Source organism: Pristis pectinata, unplaced genomic scaffold (genome assembly GCF_009764475.1).
Source record: "Pristis pectinata isolate sPriPec2 unplaced genomic scaffold, sPriPec2.1.pri scaffold_92_arrow_ctg1, whole genome shotgun sequence".
Classification (NCBI taxonomy): Eukaryota; Metazoa; Chordata; class Chondrichthyes; order Rhinopristiformes; family Pristidae; genus Pristis; species Pristis pectinata.
This window is the reverse complement of record NW_026262576.1, coordinates 154,015-173,626: the sequence shown is the minus strand read 5'-3', so window position 1 is coordinate 173,626 and position 19,612 is coordinate 154,015. Positions and strand designations below refer to the sequence as shown.

General features: G+C 58.7%; 1 protein-coding gene across 1 annotated transcript; it reads right to left on the bottom strand.

Annotated features, from left to right (window-relative positions):
• Positions 1-299: 299 nt before the first annotated feature.
• Positions 300-17,592, bottom strand: hsd3b7 (hydroxy-delta-5-steroid dehydrogenase, 3 beta- and steroid delta-isomerase). Its single transcript, XM_052009964.1, has 6 exons — positions 17,368-17,592; positions 8,141-8,296; positions 5,516-5,624; positions 4,744-4,843; positions 1,800-1,962; positions 300-901 (listed from the first exon to the last, which is right to left on the bottom strand). The coding sequence occupies exons 1-6, from the start codon at positions 17,522-17,524 to the stop codon at positions 459-461; spliced, it is 1,128 nt and encodes a 375-aa protein (XP_051865924.1). The 5' UTR covers positions 17,525-17,592; the 3' UTR covers positions 300-458.
• Between the last annotated feature and the right edge of the window lie 2,020 nt (positions 17,593-19,612).

The following is a 19,612-nucleotide window of genomic DNA, read 5'->3' as shown; positions in this document are numbered from 1 at the left end:
TGAAGAAATTCGGCACGTCCCCCCTCGACCCTCGCCGGCTTTTACCGACGCACCGCAGAAAGCATCCTATCCGGACGCATCCCGGCTCGGGACGGCAGCTGCTCTGCCCCCGGGGACCGCAAGAAACCCCAGAGAGTCGTGGACGCGGCCCAGCGCGTCACGGACACCAGCCTCCCCTCCGCGGACCCTGTCTACAATTCCCGCTGCCTTGGGAAAGCAGCCGACGTAATCAGAGACCCCCCACCCACCCCGGACGTCGATTCCGGCCACCGTCTGTACAAGTGACAATAATAAACCAATTTACCATTTTAATCACCAGTTTAATCACATTGGCACAATGTTGTGGGGCAGAGGGGGGGAGGCAGGTTTGGGGGAGGGGGTTGATGCAGTTTTGGGGCAGCAGACCAACCCGAGAGCAGGGCGGAGGTCAAGAGCCAGGAGGCCAAGAGGTTCAGGGCCTAGTCGGCCGGAGGCGTCCGTCCCGCTCCCGGCCCCCTGGCGTCCCTCCCAGCCAGGCTCTGGACCCAGGCCTGGGTCCGGGCCCAGCTCTGAGCCCAGGGCACCAGCGGGCTGTAGCCAAAGTGTCGGGAGGCCTTGTTGGTGCGGACGCTGAAGGCGGTCGTGATCATGGCCAGCGTGTAGCGGTTGAAGATGGCCCCGGTCTGCCGCAGTGCGAGCGCCAGGCCCTCGCAGAGCAGGGCCAGCAGGTAGAGAGCCCAGTAAGGCAGCACGGGGGTCCGCCCCACCATCCGGATCCCGACGGGTCCCAGTATCAGGGAGTCGAAGTCCTCGTAGCTCAGGTACGGCGAGTCATCGTAACAGAAGTAAACCTGTCCACCCAGGACGTCCGGAGTGCGGTGGAGGGCGCGAGCTGCCAGGAGGTGCATCCAGGCCACGTTCCCTGCGGGGAGGAGGGTGAAAGGCAGTGAGCTGGGATTGTTTCGGGGGGGGGTGGGGAGAGGACGGTGTGTCTGACACCTGGTCCCGGTGCGGGGGGAGAGGACGGTGTGTCCAACGCCCGGTCCCAGATGGGGGGGTGGGACAGGACGGTGTGTCCGACACCCGGTCCCAGAGGTGGGGGGGGAGAGGACGGTGTGTCCGACGCCCGGGTGCGGGGGGGGGGGTGGGGAGAGGACGGTGTGTCTGACACCTGGTCCCGGTGCGGGGGGAGAGGACGGTGTGTCCGATGCCCGGTCCCAGAGGTGGGGGGGAGAGGACGGTGTGTCCGACGCCCGGGTGCGGGGGGGGGGGGGGGGGGAGGGAGAGGACGGTGTGTCCGACGCCTGGTCCCAGAGGTGGGGGGGGGGGGAGAGGACGGTGTGTCCGATGCCCGGTCCCAAATGGGGGGGTGGGACAGGACGGTGTGTCCGACGCCCGGTCCCAGAGGTGGGGGGGGGAGAGGACGGTGTGTCCGACGCCCGGTCCCAGAGGTGGGGGGTGGGTGAGGACGGTGTGTCCGACGCCTGGTCCCAGAGGTGGGGGGGGGGAGAGGACGGTGTGTCCGACGCCCTGTCCCGGGGGGAGGGAGAGCAGGGGAGGGACGGAGGGGTGGGAGGAGGGGAGGGGAGGCAGGGGAGGTGAGTGGGGTGGGGGGGGAAGGGGAGGGAGGGAAGTTAGGGGGAGAGGACGGGGACAGGGAGGGAGAGGGAGGGAGGGGAGGGAGAGTGAGAGGAGGGGGGGACGGGGCGAGGGGAGGGAGGACGGTGTGAGGAGGGAGGGAGGGAGGGGAGGACGGAGAGTGGGGTAGGGGCAGGGAGTTGGGGGGGGGTTCGGGGGTTCCCCGGCCGCCCACAACTCACCCACGTAGACTCGTCCGTGCTCCACCTCCCTCCCCGCCAGCCGCAACCTCCGGCCGCCGAACGCCATCAGACTGTGGTATAACTTCTCCATGATGGGATTGTCCTCTCCGTAGATGCCGGTGGGACGGAGGGAGCAGGTCACCAGGGTCCCCCCGCTCGCCACCTGTGGTGAGGTGGGACGGCGGGGGGTGGGTTACACAGGCTGTGCACGGCGCTGGGCCCGAGTCCGGTCCTCACCTCCTCTCCCCTCCTCACCTCACCGCACCTCACCCCCCCCTCCCCTCCCCGTCCCCCCTCCCCCCTCTATCCCCCCTCCTCCCCTCGCCTCCTCTCCCCTGCCCTCTCCCCTCCTCTCCTCACCTCACGCCTCCTCTCCCCCCTCACCCCTCGTCTCTCCTCTCCCCTCCCCTTCCATCCCCTCTGTATCCCCTCCCCTTGCCTCCCCTCATCCCACCTCCCCTCCCCCCCATCCCCCTCGCGCCCCTCCCCCTCCCTCTCCCCCTCCCCCTCCCTCCCCAGATCCCTTCAAACCCCCTCCAAGAGGCTCGTAGACGGATGTGCAGGGACTGGAGGGGGATGGACACTGTGTACGGAGAAGGGATTCGTTCGGTGAGGCATCTAATTAGTTCAGCACAACATGATGGGCCGAAGGGCCTGTCAGAGTCCTTTCCCCAGGGTGGAAACGTTCATCTGACTCTATCTGTGCCTCTCGTGATCTGATAAACCTCTCCCCTCAGCCTCCGCCGCTCCGGAGAGAATGACCCGAGTCTGTCCGACCTCTCCTTATAGCTCACGCCCTCTAATCCGGGCAGCGTCCCGGTGAACCCCTCCCGCACCCTTTCCTGAAGCCCCCCCCTGCACCCTCCCTGCAACCAGGACTGCACACAAGTGCGGCCTGATGAGAATGTTATACAGTGGCAGTATACCTTCCCGACTCTTGTACTCGATGCCCCGACCGAGGAAGGCCAGCGCGCCGTCCGCCTTCTTCACCGCCCTGTCGACCTGTGCGGCCACCTTGCCTGTGGACTCGGACCCCACGATCCCCTCTGTACACCAAAGCTTCTGCCATTTTCTGTGTACGTTCCCCTTACGTTTGACCTCCCAAAGTGCAACACCTCACACTTGCCCGCATTAAACTCCATCTGCCGCTTCCCTGCCCACATCTCCGACTGACCGGTATCCCACTGAATTCCTTGACAACCTTCCACTGCAGAGAGCTGCGGCCACAGCCCAGCACGTCACGGAAACCAGCCTCCCCTCCTCGGACTCCGTCCTCACTTCCCGCCGCCTCGGGAGAGCAGCCGACATAATCAGAGACCACCCCCCCCCCCCAACCCCCGCCCCGGGCGTCGATTCCGGCCGCTGCCTGTGAGGAGTTCGTACGTTCTCCCCGTGCGTCTGCGTGGGTTTCCTCCGGGTGCTCCGGTTTCCTCCCACGTTCCAAAGACGGACGGGTTAGGAAGTTGCGGGCGTGCTACGTCAGCGCCGGGAGCGTGGCCACACTTGTGGGCTGCCCCCCACCCCCCAGAACGCTCTACGCAAAAGATGCATCTCACTGTGTGTTTCGATGTATCTGTGACTAATAAAGAAATCTTATTTTATCGGGGCAGGAGATACGACAGCCTGAAAGCACGTACCCCCAGGCTCAAGGACACCTTCTACCCTGCCGTTATAAGACTATCGAACCATAAGACAGACTCTCGACCTCACGATCTCCCTCGTCGTGGCCCTTGCACCTTATTGCCTGCCTGCGCTGCACCTTCTCCGTAGCTGGGACGCTTTACTCTGCGTTCTGGTATTGTTGACTTGCGGGCTGCCCCCAGAGCACGCTACGCAAAAGATACCTTTCACCTCGTGCTTTGACGTACGTGTGACTAAGGTATCCTTCCCGCGTACATACCTCAACGCACTGTGTGATGAATTGATCTGTACGGACGTTTTTCACTGCACCTCGGTAACAGACCAATTTACCAATTCGCTGCCCACAACACGGCCAAATATTACGAGACGCACCATCAACACCTCCATCCAGATCCCCTCTATACACACCAGAACACAGAGACACCAACACCGACCCCTGCGTCAATGTTTCAGAGTGCGGTCAACTGGTTCTCGACACCACTGGGTTGTGCGCTGGTTGAGACACTCCCTCTGAAACCCCATCGACCTGGGTTCAGTCCCAGGACGGGGACTAATTCCTAAATCCTGCATTGAAAGTGCGGACCACTGCACTGCAGACAGAACCAGGCAGGGCCACACACAGGGTTCACGTTTCAGGCCCAAGAGCTCTCAGACACTGGGGCTCTGCATGGTTCCCCCTTCTGTCAAGTCTTGCTGAGTGCTTTCGGGATTTGACTTGAGGGGTGCAGGGGAAGGAGGGGGTCGCGGAGACGGGGAGGGGCGTAGGGGAGGGAGGGGGGGTCACGGAGACGGGGGTGAGTGTAGGGGAGGGAGGGGGTGACGGAGACGGGAAGGGGTGTAGGGGAGGTAGGGGGGGTCATGGAGGCAGGGAGGGGGTGTAGGGGAGGGAGGGGGTGACGGAGACGGGGAGGGGTGTAGGGGAGGGAGGGGGTCACGGAGATGGGGAGGGGTGTAGGGGAGGGAGGGGGTCCCGGAGACGGGGAGAGGGGTGTAGGGGAGGGAGGGGGTCACGGAGGCGGGGAGAGGGGTGTCGGGGAGGGAGGGGATGATGGAGGCAGGGAGAGGGGTGTCGGGGAGGGAGGGGATGATGGAGACGGGGAGAGGGGTGTCAGGGAGGGAGGGGTGTAGGGGAGGGAGGGTTCACTCAGACGGGGAGGGGTACAGCTGAGGAAGGACCTGCCCTCGGAAGCCTCAGCGAAGAGAGGCTGTCACACGGACCGCAGTCACACCGGACAGGACCACAGCTCCTTCCCGAGCCGTCTCCCGGTGTGGCCCACCGCAGGGAGATGCAGACACCCCTCACCTTCTCCCCATTGGCACTGAGGACGAGCTTCTCCGCCTTTGCCTTGCTCTGTGCGTACGGGCCCACGTTTTGGATGTTGTACTTGGTGTCCTCGTTGCCCCTGGGGAGGGAGCGGGGTGGAGAGGTGAGGAAGAGGACGAAGAAGGGACGATCCCACTAAATACCTCGCAGCCCGTCGACTGAGTCTGTCTGCATCCCGTCACAATCAACGGGAACTTATCCATGGCATCCGAGTTCGGAACCACGCACGGTGCTCCTGGTGTGTGGGTCTGACCCAGGGGGGGATACGGAGACGGGAACCGTGCACGGTGCTCCTGGTGTGTGTGGGTCTGACCCAGGGGGGGATACGGAGACGGGAACCGTGCACGGTGCTCCCGGTGTGTGGGTCCGACCCAGGGGGGGATACGGAGACGGGAACCGTGCACGGTGCTCCCGGTGTGTGGGTCCGACCCAGGGGGGGATACGGAGACGGGAACCGTGCACGGTGCTCCTGGTGTGTGGGTCTGACCCAGGGGGGGATACAGAGACGGGAACCGTGCACGGTGCTCCCGGTGTGTGGGTCTGACCCAGGGGGGGATACGGAGACGGGAACCGTGCACGGTGCTCCCGGTGTGTGTGGGTCCGACCCAGGGAGACAGAAACCGTGCACGGGTGCTCCAGGTGTGGGTCTGACCCAGGTGCAGTGAGTGAACTGTTACTCCCGGTTCCCCGGCAGACAGACACAATTCCCACTGCTGTCCTGGGACAAAACTGCCCTGCGGGTAGGTCTCACCTGATGAAATGGTCCCGATCCATGTTTGGTCCGACAACCTCCATGCTGCTGGTGTACAGGAGATACCTGATGCCCAACTCCTTGCAGGCATTGAGAACGTTAATTGTCCCTGTGCAGGGAGAGAAGGTTTCAGTCAAGCAGCCTGGTGCTTGAAGGACACAGCGGGATATTGATCAGTTGCTGACGTGGGCTGAGAAGCGGCAGATGCAGTTTAATCCGGGCGAGTGTGAGGGCTGCACTTCGGGAGGTCAGACGTTAAAGCGGACGGGACACCGTTAACGGCAGGACCCTGAACGGCTGTCGGGGTACAGAGGGAGACCCATGGGGTCCGAGATCCGCCAGCTCCCCCGAGAGTGGCCGCACAGGCTCGACAGGGCAGTGACGAAGGCGTGACAGGCCGCGCCGGGCCTTCATCGGTCCAGTGGCACTGAAGTCCCAAGAAGATTCGGGAAGTCATGTTGCAGCTTTTATGAAACTCCGTGCAGGCGGCAGCGGAGTATTGGGTTTCAGTTTCTGTTCGCTCCCCCACCCCCTCGTTCGGGGGGGCTTCGGAGAGGGTGCGGGAGAGGTTCACCGGGACGCTGCCCGGATTAGAGGGCGTGAGCTACAAGGAGAGGTCGGACAGACTCGGGTTGTTCTCTCCGGAGCGGCGGAGGCCGAGGGGAGAGGTTTATAAGATCACGAGAGGCACAGATAGAGCAGACAGCCGGGATCTTTCTCCCCCCACCCCCAGGGTGGGAATGTCTAATACCAGAGGGCGTGCGTTTAAGGTGAGAGGGGGGAGAGTTCAGAGGAGATGTGCGGGGCAGGTTTCTTCACACAGAGAGCGGTGGGGGCCTGGAATGTGCTGCCAGGGGTGGGGGTGGAGGCAGGTACGATCGAGGGGTTTGAGAGGCTCGTAGACGGACGTGCGGGGAGCGGAGGGAGACGGACACCGTGTAGGGAGACGGGATCAGTTCAGTGAGGGGTTTAATCACTGGTTTATTTAGTTCGGCCCAACATCGTGGCCGAAGGGCCTGTTCCTGTGCTGGACTGAGTCCTCTGTTCTATATTCATCCTGGAATCCCCCAGAACGTTCCCATTCATTTCGAGAGGTGTGGGATATAACGGCGAGGGTGTAACGCTGAGGGTTTACAGGGCGTCGGTCAGACCACATTTGGAGAGCTGTGGGGCCGTTCTGGGCCCCGTACCTGAGGAAGGATGTGCCAGCGTCGGAGAGGGTCCAGAGGAGGTTCACCGGGATCCCAGGAGGGGGTGAAAGGGTTAATGTACGAGGAGCGTTTGACGCCTCCGGGCCTGTCCTCGCTGGGAGTTCAGAAGGACGAGGGGGGGATCTCACTGAAACCTCCCGAATATTGAAAGGGCTGGATCCAGTGGACGTGGAGGGGGTGTTCCCAGCGGCGGGAGAGTCCGGGACCCGGGGGCACAGCCTCAGAATAGAAGGACGTCCCCTTCAGAACGGGGACGGGGAGGGATTTCCTCAGCGGAGAATCCGTGGGATCGGTCGCCGCGGACGGCCGTGGAGGCCGATCGCCGGGTGCGTTTAAGATGGAGGCTCTCGGCCAGCGAGGCCGTCGGCGTTCGCAGGGAGAAGCCAGGAGAACGAGGTGGAGAGGGGGAGAGGAATCGCCCTCCATCGAATGGCAGTGCAGACTCGATGGGCCGAACGGCCTCATTCTGTTCCTCCACCTTACGGGCCCAACTGTACCCAAGCCCAATTATTTCCAGTCACTCGATCTCTTGAAGAACCCGACTGAACGTCCGTCGGCTCCGCGGGAGTCTCTCCCTCCAGCAGCCCCTCGGGAGGTTCGTTCCAACCCCAGACCAAACCCCCCCCCCCACCCCACCCCGCCCCGGGGAAAAACTGGCTTCAAAACCTTCTGCCCTTTCGTACGGAAAGGTACGGAGCGGGACAGAGAGACATCTTCTGTTATTGGGAAATGTCTCCTACCCTTCAGCTTATGGGTGCAGACTGCACCCCCCCCCCCCCCACCCTCCCCAAGACCCCTCCGCCCCAGGGAGAACGGACCCAGCCCATCCTGGTCTCCCCTCGTAACCGAGACGCTCCGTCGCCGAGGGCAATGTCCTGGGGAGTCCCCCTCGGCACCGTCTCCAGGGTAGTCACCTCCCCTTCACGTAGTGTGGTGACCAGAACTGTACACGGTGATCCAAGTGTGGTCGCTCCGACGGTTTGTAATGTTGGGACCGTAACCTCTCGTACTCTGTGACCCGGCTAACGAGGGCAAGTGTCCTGTACGCCTTCTTCACCGCCTTATCTGCCTGTGTTGCTGCCTTCAGGGAGTGTGTGACGGGACGGTGCGGAGGGAGCTTCACCCTGTGTCTGAGTGTGTGGCGGGACAGTGTGGGGGGAGCCTCACCCTGTGTCTGACCCCGAGTGTGTGACGGGACGGTGCAGGGGGAGCCTCACCCTGTGTGTCGGACCCCGGGAGTGTGTGACGGGACGGTGCAGGGGGAGCCTCACCCTGTGTCCGACCCCGGGAATGTGTGACGGGACGGTGCGGAGGGGGCTTCACCCTGTGTGTCTGACCCCGGGAGTGTGTGACGGGACGGTGCGGAGGGAGCCTGACCCGTCATGCCCACGAGCGGTTCCTGCGGTTTTATTACCCTGGCAGTTCACGGCCCAGATCCTCTCCGCGGTGTTTGTCTGCCAGACGTCCACCAGACCTGCGGTGTGGATGACCAGATCGACGCCACGCGCCGCCTCAGTGACACTTCCTGCGTCAGCAATGTCCCCCTGGATCAACTTCACCTGCAACGCCTCTGGAAGGAAAGGACGGAACAAACTGAGGCCGAGGGTAAAACCCCGGCAGGGAGACTCAGTCGGAAACCATAGAACCATAGAGCACAATACAGGCCCTTCTGGCCCACAATGTTTGTGCCGGACCTTTAAACCTCGCCTGAGACTATCTAACCCCTTCCTCCCAGCACATACCCCTCTATCTTAAATCCCTCCATAGTGCTTATCTAACAATCTCTTGAACTTGACCACCGCCCCAGGCAGCGCATTCCACGCCCCACCAATCTCTGGGTAAGAAACCTCCCTCTGATATCTCCCTTGAACTTCCCACCCATTACTTTAAGGCCGTGCCCTCTTGTATTGAGCATTGGTGCCCTGGGAAAGAGGCGCTGGCTGTCCACTCTATCTATTCCTCTAATATTTTGTACACCTCTATCATGTCTCCCCTCATCCTCCTCCTCTCCAAAGAGTAAAACCCTAAGTCTCTCCTCATAATGCATCCTCTCCAAACCAGGCAGCATCCCGGTAAATCTCCTCTGCGCCCTTTCTCTAAAGCTCCCACTTCCTTCCTATAATGAGGTGACCAGAACTGGACACGGTGCTCCAAGTGTGGTCTGACCAGAGTTTTGTAGAGCTGCATCGTTACCTCGCGGCTCTTAGACCCGATCCCACGACTTATGAAAGCTAACACCCCATAAGCTTTCTTAACTCCCCTCTCCACCGGCGAGGCGACTTTCAGGGATCTGTGGATATGGACCCCCCCCCCAGATCCTTCTTGCTCCTCTACACTCCCCAGAAAGTCAGGGAGTGGAAGGGCCTGGCCTCTACTTTAATGCTCTATGTTCTCTGAGGGAGCCCGTCAAAGGCCCACCTAACGTCCACAGCTCTACCTTCAGCAATCCCCCTTGTCACCTCCTCGCAAAGCTCAGTCAAGTCTGCAAGTAGGTCAGGGCGGGCGCGGCAGTGTAGCGGTCGGCGCGAGGCTGTCACAGCGCCAGCGGTCGGGGTTCGATCCCCGCCGCTGTCTGTAAGGTTCTCCCCGTGTGTCTGCGTGGGTTTGCTCCGGGCGCTCCCGTTTCCTCCTACATTTTCCAAAGACGTACGGGTGGGTTAATTTGGGCTTAAAGGGTGGGCGGCGCGGACTCGTTGGGCCGGAAGGTCCCGTTACCCCGCTGTAAATAAGATTTTTTTTAAAAATCTGAATTTAATTTTAAGATTTAAGGCACGACTTGCCCCGCTGACTGTGCCAAGTATCCCAAATGCTCATCAAATGTATTGACCTCATTGTGCGGGTGGGTGGGAGCGTCGCCCATCATTTGGAGGAGGACCTGTCATGACATTGGAGTGTTGCCCAGCCATGGGAGAGGCCTGACATTGCATCGGATTACCACCAGGTGGGAGTGTTGCCCGCAAACTGGCGGGGGCTGTCCTTACATCAGACCACCACAGGGTGGGAGTGTTGTCCACAAATTGGATGTTGTTGGGGGGGGTCGCTGGATGCTGGCTCATGAACCCTCTGCCTATAATCCAGCCACTCTCTCCACAAGCCAAGTCAGTAAACTCACTGGAGCTGCCAAAGGTTGTGAAATTTTGCATTTTTTGTTGTTGTTCTGATGGATATTCACTTGGCGGGGGCCGGAAAGTTCGTCGCCAACCGGCGGAGATGGTCTGAGGTTCAAGCTGGTTGTCGCTCTGCGAGCTGTACTCCCAACCAGTGAACTTTGCTCGCCCGCTTGACTGAATTAACAGAGACATCGGAGTCCACGTTGGCCAAGTCCCCTAGGAGTGAACATCACCAGCAGCCTGTCCTGGTCCAAGCACGGAGACGCCACGGCCAAGGAAGCTCACCGGTGCCTCTGCTTCCTCAGGAGGCTGAAGAAATTCGGTTTGTCCCCTTTGACTCGCGCCGACTTTTACCGATGCCCCACAGAAAGCATCCTATCCGGACGCATCCCGGCTCGGGACGGCAACTGCTCTGCCCCGGGGACCGCAAGAAACCCCAGAGAGTCGTGGACGCGGCCCAGCTCGTCACGGACACCAGCCTCCCCTCCGCGGACTCTGTCTTTACCTCTCGCTGCCTCGGTGAAGCAGTCGGCATAATCAAAGACCCCACCCACCCGGGACATTCTCTCTTCCCTCCTCTCCCATCAGGTAGGAGATACAGGAGCCTGAGGGCACGTCCCACCAGGCTCAAGGATGGCTTCTACCCCACGGTGATAAGACTATCGAACGGTTCCCTTATACAATGAGATGGACTCTGACCTCACGATCTACCTTGTTGTGACCTTGCACCTTATTGTCTGCCTGCTCTGCGCTTTCTCTGTAGCTGGGACACTTTACTCTGCATTCTGTTATTGTTTTTACCCTGTACCTCAGTGCACCCTGTACTACCTCAATGCTCCCTGTACTACCTCAGCGCACCCTGTACTACCTCAATGTAACTGCACTGTGTAATGAATTGACCTGTACGATCGGTTTGCAAGACAAGTTTTTCACTGGACCTCGGTACCAGTGATAATAATAAACCAATTCCAACTCAGCGCATCATGGAAACCAGCCTCCCCTCCGCGGACTCTGTCTACACTCCCCGCTGCCTCAGGAAAGCAGCCGACATAATCAGAGACCCCCGCCCACCCCAGGACATTCTCTCTTCTCCCCCTCTCCCGTCGGGGCAGGAGATACAGCAGCCTGAAAGCACGTCCCCCCAAGGCTCAAGGACAGCTTCTACCCCGCTGTTATAAGACTATCGAATGATAAGACGGACTCTTGACCCCACGATCTCCCTCGTCGTGGCCCTTGCACTGTCTGCCTGCACTGCACTTTGTCTGTAGCTGGGACACTTTACTCTGCGGTTGCTTTTTGACCTCGATATACTGACATGGTGAAATGATCTGTGTGGGCAAAGTTTTTCACTGGAGCTCGTTACATCAGGCAATAATTAACCCATTTACTGACGTTCCCGATTAAACTCTCCCCGGTTCCTGCCTTACACTCTCGTAAAGCAGCTTATGGGTTTTTTTTGCCCACGGTTCCAACACCTCCCGTGTGTCTCACTGCGGGCGAAGCTCTTCTGGTCAACCTCCAAAGTCAATACATTCTTTCTTAAAACAAAAGAGGGCCAAGCGGTTCAGGGTATTGCAGCTAAAACCTTGCTGCACCACAGTGATGCATGGCCTGTGTTGCAATTCCAGCAGGTTTGCAATAAGAGATTTGTTTTCCTAATCACGTTCTGCCAGTTAGCATTTTCCCTTCATGCCCGGTGACATATTGATTCCTCTGCACTCCCGAAATATTGCAACGATGCGCGGCATTGCATTAGCTTCCTGGGTCTGCTGATTTTCCTGGCGTTCTGGAAATAATGACAACACGACAGGTTCATCCGTACAATACACAAGCGGGAAAATTACTCCAAGGTTTCCAAAGTGTTTCTGAGTAAAGGGCTCAAGCGCCTGGGGGGTGAGCCACAAGTGGATTTGGATCATCCGGTGTCCCGAGTGTTGGGAGGTTCAGGGTCCGGCTCATCCATGTCTGGAATCTGAGCTGGAGAGGCAGTGGAAAGGCCAGAGCCGGTATGTGGACCGGAGCCAGGGTCCAGAGTGTGGACCGGAGACGGGGTCCAGAGTGTGGACCGGAGCCGGAGTGTGAACTGGAGCCGGAGTGTGGACTGGAGCCAGAGTCCGTAGTGTTGACTGGAGCCAGGGTCCGGACTGGAGCTGGAGTGTGGACCGGGTAGGAACGCTGACCTCGTTTGCCCAACCCCGTCCTGGCCCGACCTCCCGAACCCTTCACGCTGCTCTCCGGCGGAGAGCTGGCACTGGGCTCGACCCATGAGGAAAGCTGCAGTGTGGTTGATCGGTCATCTGTGACCTCGCACGACAAACATCTCAAGGACACGCAGTGTCATCCTGCACTGTGCGTGACTCAGCAGGTACAGGGCCCGGCAACCGCACAGAACCTCTTCAAAAGCCCAGCGAAGGAAATTGACCTGCGACCACTAATCCCATCAAGATGTGTGGAGGATTTAAAACCTCAAGTTCCTGGGCGCCAGACATCTCCGAGGAGCTATCCCGGGCCCAACACATCAACGCAATCACAAAGCCAGTGGCTCTACTTTGTTAGGAGTTTGAGGAGATTCGGGACATCACCAAAGACCCTCGCAAATCCCTACAGATGTACGGTGGAGGGAGAATGTGTATAAGCTATAAGGAAAGGTTAGGAGAGTAAAAGATTGTGAGCCCTGAGACGTGAATTAAAGGGTACATCACTATGGCTGTGATAGACTGCTTGAAATAGCTGTGCTTCACTTTGTAGTGCCTTGCTTTGGGGATTTTGCTTGCTTCAGCTAGTTTTCCTCAGCCTTGAGGTATGATGGTACCAGTACAATCAGATCCTGTCTCAACAAGTCTGCACACTTGACTCTTGCTCCACTAAACTGACCCGGAGCTCACCACGAGAAACCTTCTGTTTCCAAAAATAACTGGTGGAACAAGATGGTCTGAAAAGATTAAGGAACTGTAGCTTTAGTAACTTTACTTTAAGCAAATTCCTTTGTCTGTAACCGATCACGATGTAGAAAATAAGTGCCATGCTGCCTAATGCATGATCATTACCTGTATGGTCATTGTTTGCACCTCTGAAAAAGTATAAGAACGTATGTAGATCAATGTATCTCAGAGACCACCCGGTCCGGGACGTAGGTGCCTGGCTCGGTGCTCTCTCCTCGGATCAAGTAATAAAGAGATTCAACGAGAGAGTCTTCTCTCCGACCAAATTCGACAGGAGAGCATTCTGACCGGGTGCATCACTGCCTGGTACGGAGGCTCCGGCGCGCAGGAGTCCGCAGAGGGTCATAGCCTCAGCCAGCTCCATCGCGGGCACGACCCTGCCCGCCGCCGAGGACATCGGTGCCTCAAGAAGGCGGCATCCATCACCGAGGACCCTCACTGCCCCGGGACATGCCCTCTTCTCGTTGCTGTCATCGGGGAGGAGGTACGGGAGCCTGAAGACCCACACTCAACGATTCAGGAACAGCTCCTTCCCCTCCACCGTCAGATTCCTGAATGGTCCACGGACCCGTGAAAGCCCCCTCATTATTCCTCTTTTGCGCTGTTCATTTAGTTTTGTAACATAGTGATTTTACGTCTAGCACTGTACTGCTGCCACAAAACAACACATTTCACGGCAGCTAAGTCAGTGAGAATAAAAGCCGATTCCGTTGCCGCCATTCGGTTAGATCACGGCTGATCTGGCCGTGGACTCAGTTCCACTGACCTGCCTTCTCCCCAGAGCCTTTAATTCCCCTACGAGGCAAAAATCTATCTAACTGGGTCTTAAATATATTTAATGAGGGAGCCTCTACTGCTTCCCTGGGCAGGGAATCCCACAGATTCACCACTCTCTGGGAAAAGTAGTTTTTCCTCATCTCCGTCCTAAATCTACTCCCCTGAATCTCGAGGCTACGTCCCCCCAGTTCTAGTCTCACCTACCATGGAAACAACCTTCCTGCCTCTCTCTCTCTCGTCTATCCCTTTCATAATTTTATGTTTCTATAAAATCTCTCATTCTTCTGAATTCCAGCGAGTATAGTCCCAGGCAACTCAACCTCTCCTCATAGGCTGCCCCCTCATCTCCTGAAGCAACCCGGTGAACCTCCTCTGCACCGCCTCCAAAGCCGGTACATCCTTCCTCAAGTAAGGGGACCAGAACTGCACGCCGTACTCCAGGTGCGGACTCGCCGGGACCCTGTACAGTTGCAGCGTGACCTCCCTGCTCTTAAATTCAATCCCTCCAGCAATGAAGGCCGGCGTTCCGTTTCCAACCTGTTGGACCTGCAAACCAACCTTCTGCGATTCATGCACAAGCACTCCCGAGTCCCTCTGCACAACAGCCTGCTGCAATCTTTCACCATTTAAATAATAATCTGATCTAATTTGCCTTCCAAAGTGGATGACCTCACATTTACCAACGTTGTACTCCGTCTGCCAGACCCTTGCCCACTCACTTAACCTATCCATATCTCTCCGCAGACTCTCCGCATCCTCTGCGCAGATCACAGTTGGGAGTCAGAAGGGATTTTGGATTGGGACATCTCTTACACAGCGTGGAGATAGACCCTTTCGCCCACCAAGTACAGCTCACCGGATACTGTTGTAGAACAGAGGGTTTAACTCCACAGTTCACTGAAAGTGGCCACACAAGTGCATAAGGTGGTAAAGAAAGTGTATGGCACGGTTGCCTCCATCGGTCGGGGCATTGAGTGTAAGAGCAAGGAAGTCACGTTGCAGCTGTATAAAACTTTAGTCGGACTGCACTTGGAGTATTGTGTGCAGTTCTGGTCGCCCCTGTTAGAGAACAGAGGGATCTTGGGGTCCACGTCCGTAGATCCCTCAAGATTGCTGCGCAGGTCGATAGGGTTGTTAAGAAGACGTATGGAGTGTTGGCCTTCATTAGTCGGGGGATTGAGTTCAAGAGCCGCGAGGTGATGTTGCAGCTCTGGTCAGACCGCACTTGGAGTATTGTGTCCAGTTCTGGTCGCCTCATTATAGGAAGGATGTGGGAGCTTTAGAGAGGGTGCAGAGGAGATTTACCAGGATTGGAGAGCATGTCTTACGAGGATAGGTTGAGCGAGCTGGGGCTTTTCTCTTTGGAGAGGAGGAGGATGAGAGGTGACTTGATAGAGGTGTACAAGAGGCACAGATCGAGTGGACAGTCAGAGACTTTTTCCCAGGGCGACAATGGCTCACACGAGGGGGCATAATTTTAAGGTGATTGGAGGAAGGTATAAGGGGGATGTCAGGGGTAAGTTTTTTTACACAGAGAGTGGTGGGTGTGTGGGACGCACTGCCGGCAGAGGTGGTGGGGGCAGGTACATCAGGGACATTTAAGAGACTCTGAGACACATGAATGATAGAGAAATGGAGGGCTATGCGGGAGGGAAGGGTTAGATAGATCTTAGAGCGGGATGAAATGTCAGCACAACACTGTGGGCCGAAGGGCCTGTAGTGTGCTTTAGTGTTCTACGTTCTGTATGGAGGGACCCAGGGGTACAGGTACACAGTTCCCTGAAAAATCCCGGGCCCAACACATCAATGCAATCACAAAGAAGGCACACCATCAGCTCTACTTTGTTAGGAGTTTGAGAAGATTTGGAACGTCACCAAAGACCCTTGCCGATTTCTACAGACGTACGGTGGAGAGCATCACCGCCGGGTACAGAGGCTCCAACGTGCAGGATCGCAAGAGGTCACAGAGGGCTGTAGACTCAGCCAGCTCCATCACGGGCACAACCCTCCCCGCCGCCGAGGACATTGGTGCCTCAAGAAGGTGGCATCCGTCACCGAGGACCCTCACCACCCCGGGACGTGCCCGCTTCTCGTTACTACCATCGGGGAGGAGGTACAGGAGTTTGAAGACCCGCACTCAACGTTTCAGGAACAGCTTCTTCCCCTCCGCCGTCAGATTCCTGAATGGTCCATGAACCCATGAACTCGTTATTCCTCTTTTGCACTATCTTTGTAACTTATAGTGATTTTACGTCTTGCACTGTACCCCTGCCAAAAAACAACACATACCACGACATCTAAGTCAGTGAGAATAAACCTCATCCTGATTATTTTTGGTTCCAATTGTGTCCCTCCTTGTACAACTTTTGTCTAATTTGTCGTGTCTCTGATGCCCTGTGCCTGTGATGCTGCTGCAAGGAGGTTTTCCATTGCGCCTGTGGACACACGGACCTGTGCGTCTGACAATAAACTCCGCTTGACAACTTCACTTGGACCTACACCCAAAAATACCAATGCCCCCGTAGAAAGCGCCCCATCCAGATGCATCCCAGCTCGGGACGGCAACTGCTCTGCCCCGGGGACCGCAAGAAACCGCAGGGAGTCGCAGACAGAGCCCGGCACGTCACGGAAACCAGCCTCCCCTCCGTGGGCTCTGTCTGCACTTCCCACTGCCTCGGGGGAACAGCCGGCGTAATCAGAGACCCCCACCCACCCCGGGACACTCTTTCTTCTCCCCCCTCCCATCGAGGCAGAAGATACAAAAGCCTGAAAGCACGTACTCCGAGGCTCAAGGACAGCTTCTATAAGACTATTGAACTGTTCCCTAGTATGACAAGATGGACTCTGGTACTTTCTCTGCAGCTGGGACACTTTACTCTGTATTCTGTTATTGTTTTACCCTGTATGACCTTGATGCACCGTGTAATGAATTGACCTGTATGATCAGTTTGCAAGACAAGTTTTCTACTGGACCTTGGTACAAGTGACAATAATAAACTGATTTACCCATTTCCCAATGTTCAGCCTCTGCTTTAAGCCCCCAGTCAGTCCCCCTTGTTTTGTGCACCTCAATCAGCCCCCTCCCCAGCGAAAGCAGACCCAGCCCATCACTGGCCTTGACGCTTGACCTGCCGATCGTATCCCGGCCATTGCTTGCTTAATCAGGTAGAGCCAATGATCCCACTGATCGACCCGCCCGTCCCCGACAGCAGTGACGGGGCAGGATTACGCAGGGGTCAGGGATCGGGGGAGTGTTTTTACTGTGGGGGGGGGGGTGAAGGGGTGGGGGTTTGGGGGAGGTATGGGGCTGAGGGTTGGGGAGGTGTGTGTGTCTCACCCGTGTGTGTGAGGCGCGTTCGCTCTCCCCCTCCCCCTCCTTTCCTCCCTCTCCCTCACCCCGACACCTCTCCCTCTCCCCCCTCCCTCCCTCTCCCCATCCCCTCCCTCTCTCCCCTTCTCCTTCACCCCTACACCTCTCCCTCCCCCTTCCCTCCCCCCTCCCTCCCTCCACCCCCCTCTCTCCCCACTCCCCCTCCCTCCCCCTTCCCCCCCTCTCCCCCCTCCCTCCCCCCTCTCCCCCCTCCCTCCCCCTCCTTCCCCCCTCACCCCCTCCCTCTCTCCCTCCCTCCCCCTCTCCCTCCCTCCCCCTCCTCCCCATCCCTCTCCTCCCCCTCCTCCCCCTCCCTCTCCCCCCTCAACCCCCTTCACTCTTCCCTCCCCCTCTCCCCCTTTCCCCCTCTCCCCCTTTCCCCCTCTCCCCCTCCCCGTCCCCCCTCTCCCTCCCTCCCTCCTCCTCCTCTCTCCCTCCCTACCAGTGCTGAGGGAGCACAGCTCCGGGTCCCCCCTCAGGTCGAAGACGCGGATCTCGGCGACCTGCCGCTCCCTCCGGGCCAGCAGCCGCACCAGGTGGCGGCCGAGGAAGCCGCAGCCCCCGGTCACCAGATACACCAGCCCCGGCTCCGCTCGCATCGCGTCCCAGCCCCGACCGTCCCGTCCCAGCCCGGCTCCGACCGGCACTGACGGCCCGTCCTGGAGCCCAACCCACGGGAGGAGGGAGGGGAGGGGAGGGGGACGGGCGTCCTGGCTGGGTTGTCTCCCCGCATCCACCCCTCCCTCCCTCTCCCTCCCTCTCCTTCCCCCCCTCTCCCCCCCTTCCCTCCCTCTCTCCCCTCTCCCTCACCCCCTCCTCCTCTGTCCCTGCCTCCCCCTCCTCCCCCTCCCGTCCCCCTCCTCAGCCCTCCCTCCCCACCCTCTCCCTCCTTCCCTCCCTCTCTCCCCCCTCTCCCCCCCCCACTCCATCCCGTCTCCCACTCTGAGGGTCAGTGCCTCCGTTTATCCCCCGGGCACGGAGGGGCTCCGGACCGAGTGGCGTCCGGTGGGGCCAACGCGGACGGGTGACCACGGGCCAGCACAGACGTTGGCCTGAGTAGCCTCTCTCCCCGCTGTACGGACCCAGGAGGGGAGGGAACGGGATGGAGGGGGAAGGGGGTGGGGAGTGGGAGGGCCGGGCGGGAGGGGGGAGAGAGAGGGGGTGGGGAAGGGGAGGGAAGGAGACGGAGGGGAGGGAGAGGGAGGGATGGGGAGGAGTGGGAGGGAGGGGGGAGTGGGAGAGGGAGGGGGGAGGGGGGGAGGGGGAGAGGGGGAGGGGAGGGAGAGGGGGAGGGAAGGAGAGGGTGGGGAGGGAGGGCTGAGGATGGGAGTGAGGCAGGGACAGAGGAGGAGGGGGTGGGGGAGAGAGGGAGGGGGATGCGATCAGGGGAGGGGTGGGGGTGGGGGAAGTGAGAGGGTGGGGGAGCGAGGGAGGGGGAGGGGGAGGGAGGGACAGAAGGAGGGAAGAGGGAGGAGGGAGGGAGGAGGAGGTCAGATACACAGCTGAGACACCCCACCCCCCCCCCCGCTCCCAGAGCGCCCCATCTCTGCCTCTTTAATTCCCACCCCCACCACCACCGCACCCGCCCACACCTCTCCGCCTGTCCCCTCCGGCACCGTCACTCCCCGTCCCAACACCAGCTCACTGAGAGGTGTTGGACCCGCGGGCAAAAAAAACCCACAAGCTGCTTTACAAGAGTGTCAGGCAGGAACCGGGGAGAGTTTAATCGGGAACGTCGGTAAATGGGTTAATTCTTGCCTGATGTAATGAGCTCCAGTGAAAAACTTTGCCCACGCAGATCATTTCACCATGTCAGTATAATGAGGTCAAAAAGCAACAGAAGAGTAAAGTGTCCCAGCTACAGACAAAGTGTAGCGCAGGCAGACAGTAAGGTGCAAGGGCTACGATGAGGGAGGTCGTGAGGTCAAGGGTCCATCTTATGGTTCGATAGTCTTACAACAGCGGGGTAGAAGCTGTCCTTGAGCCTGGGGGTATGTGCTTTCAAGCTCTTGTACCTTCTGCCCGACGGGAGGCGGGGGGAGGAGAGAGAATGTCCCGGGGTGGGTGTGGGGGTCTCTGATTACGTCGGCTGCTTCCCCGAGGCAGCAGGAAGTGCAGACAGAGTCCACGGAGGGGAGGCTGGTTTCCGTGATGCGCTGGGCTGGAATTGGTATTGGTTTATTACTGTCGCTTGTACCGAGGTCCAGTGAAAAACTTGTCTTGCACACCGACTTTACAGGTCAATTCATTACGCAGTGCATTGAGGTAGTACAAGTAAAAACAATAACAGAATGCAGAATAAAGCTTTACAGCTACAGAGAAAGTGCAGCGCAGGCAGACAATAAAGGTGCAAGGGCCACGACGAGGTAGATCGTGAGGTCAAGAGTCCATCTTATCATATAAGGGAACCGTTCAATAGTCTTATCACTGTGGGGTAGAAGCTGTCCTTGAGCCTGGTGGGACGTGCCCTCAGGCTCCTACCCGATGGGTGGGGGGAGAAGAGAGAATGTCCCGGGTGGGTGGGGTCTTTGATTATGCCGGCTGCTTCACCGAGGCAGCAAGAGGTATAGACAGAGTTGGATCCGGTTATTTTCGAATCTGCAGGTTCTTTCAGGAGTCCGGGAATGAGTTGAAACCAAGTTGGTGCTTCTCAAAGTTTCATTGGGAAAGTTTAAAACAAAGAAACA

Bases quoted from the DNA above. Each gene is read 5' to 3' on its own strand.
- hsd3b7 (XM_052009964.1), bottom strand. From the start codon at position 17,524: ATGCGAGCGGAGCCGGGGCTGGTGTATCTGGTGACCGGGGGCTGCGGC. The intron at 5,625-8,140 runs GTAATAAAACCG...CTCCCTGCACAG, and splicing joins CTGGGCCGTGAACTGCCAGG to GGACAATTAACGTTCTCAAT. The intron at 4,844-5,515 runs GTGAGACCTACC...CTCCCTCCCCAG, and splicing joins GATCGGGACCATTTCATCAG to GGGCAACGAGGACACCAAGT.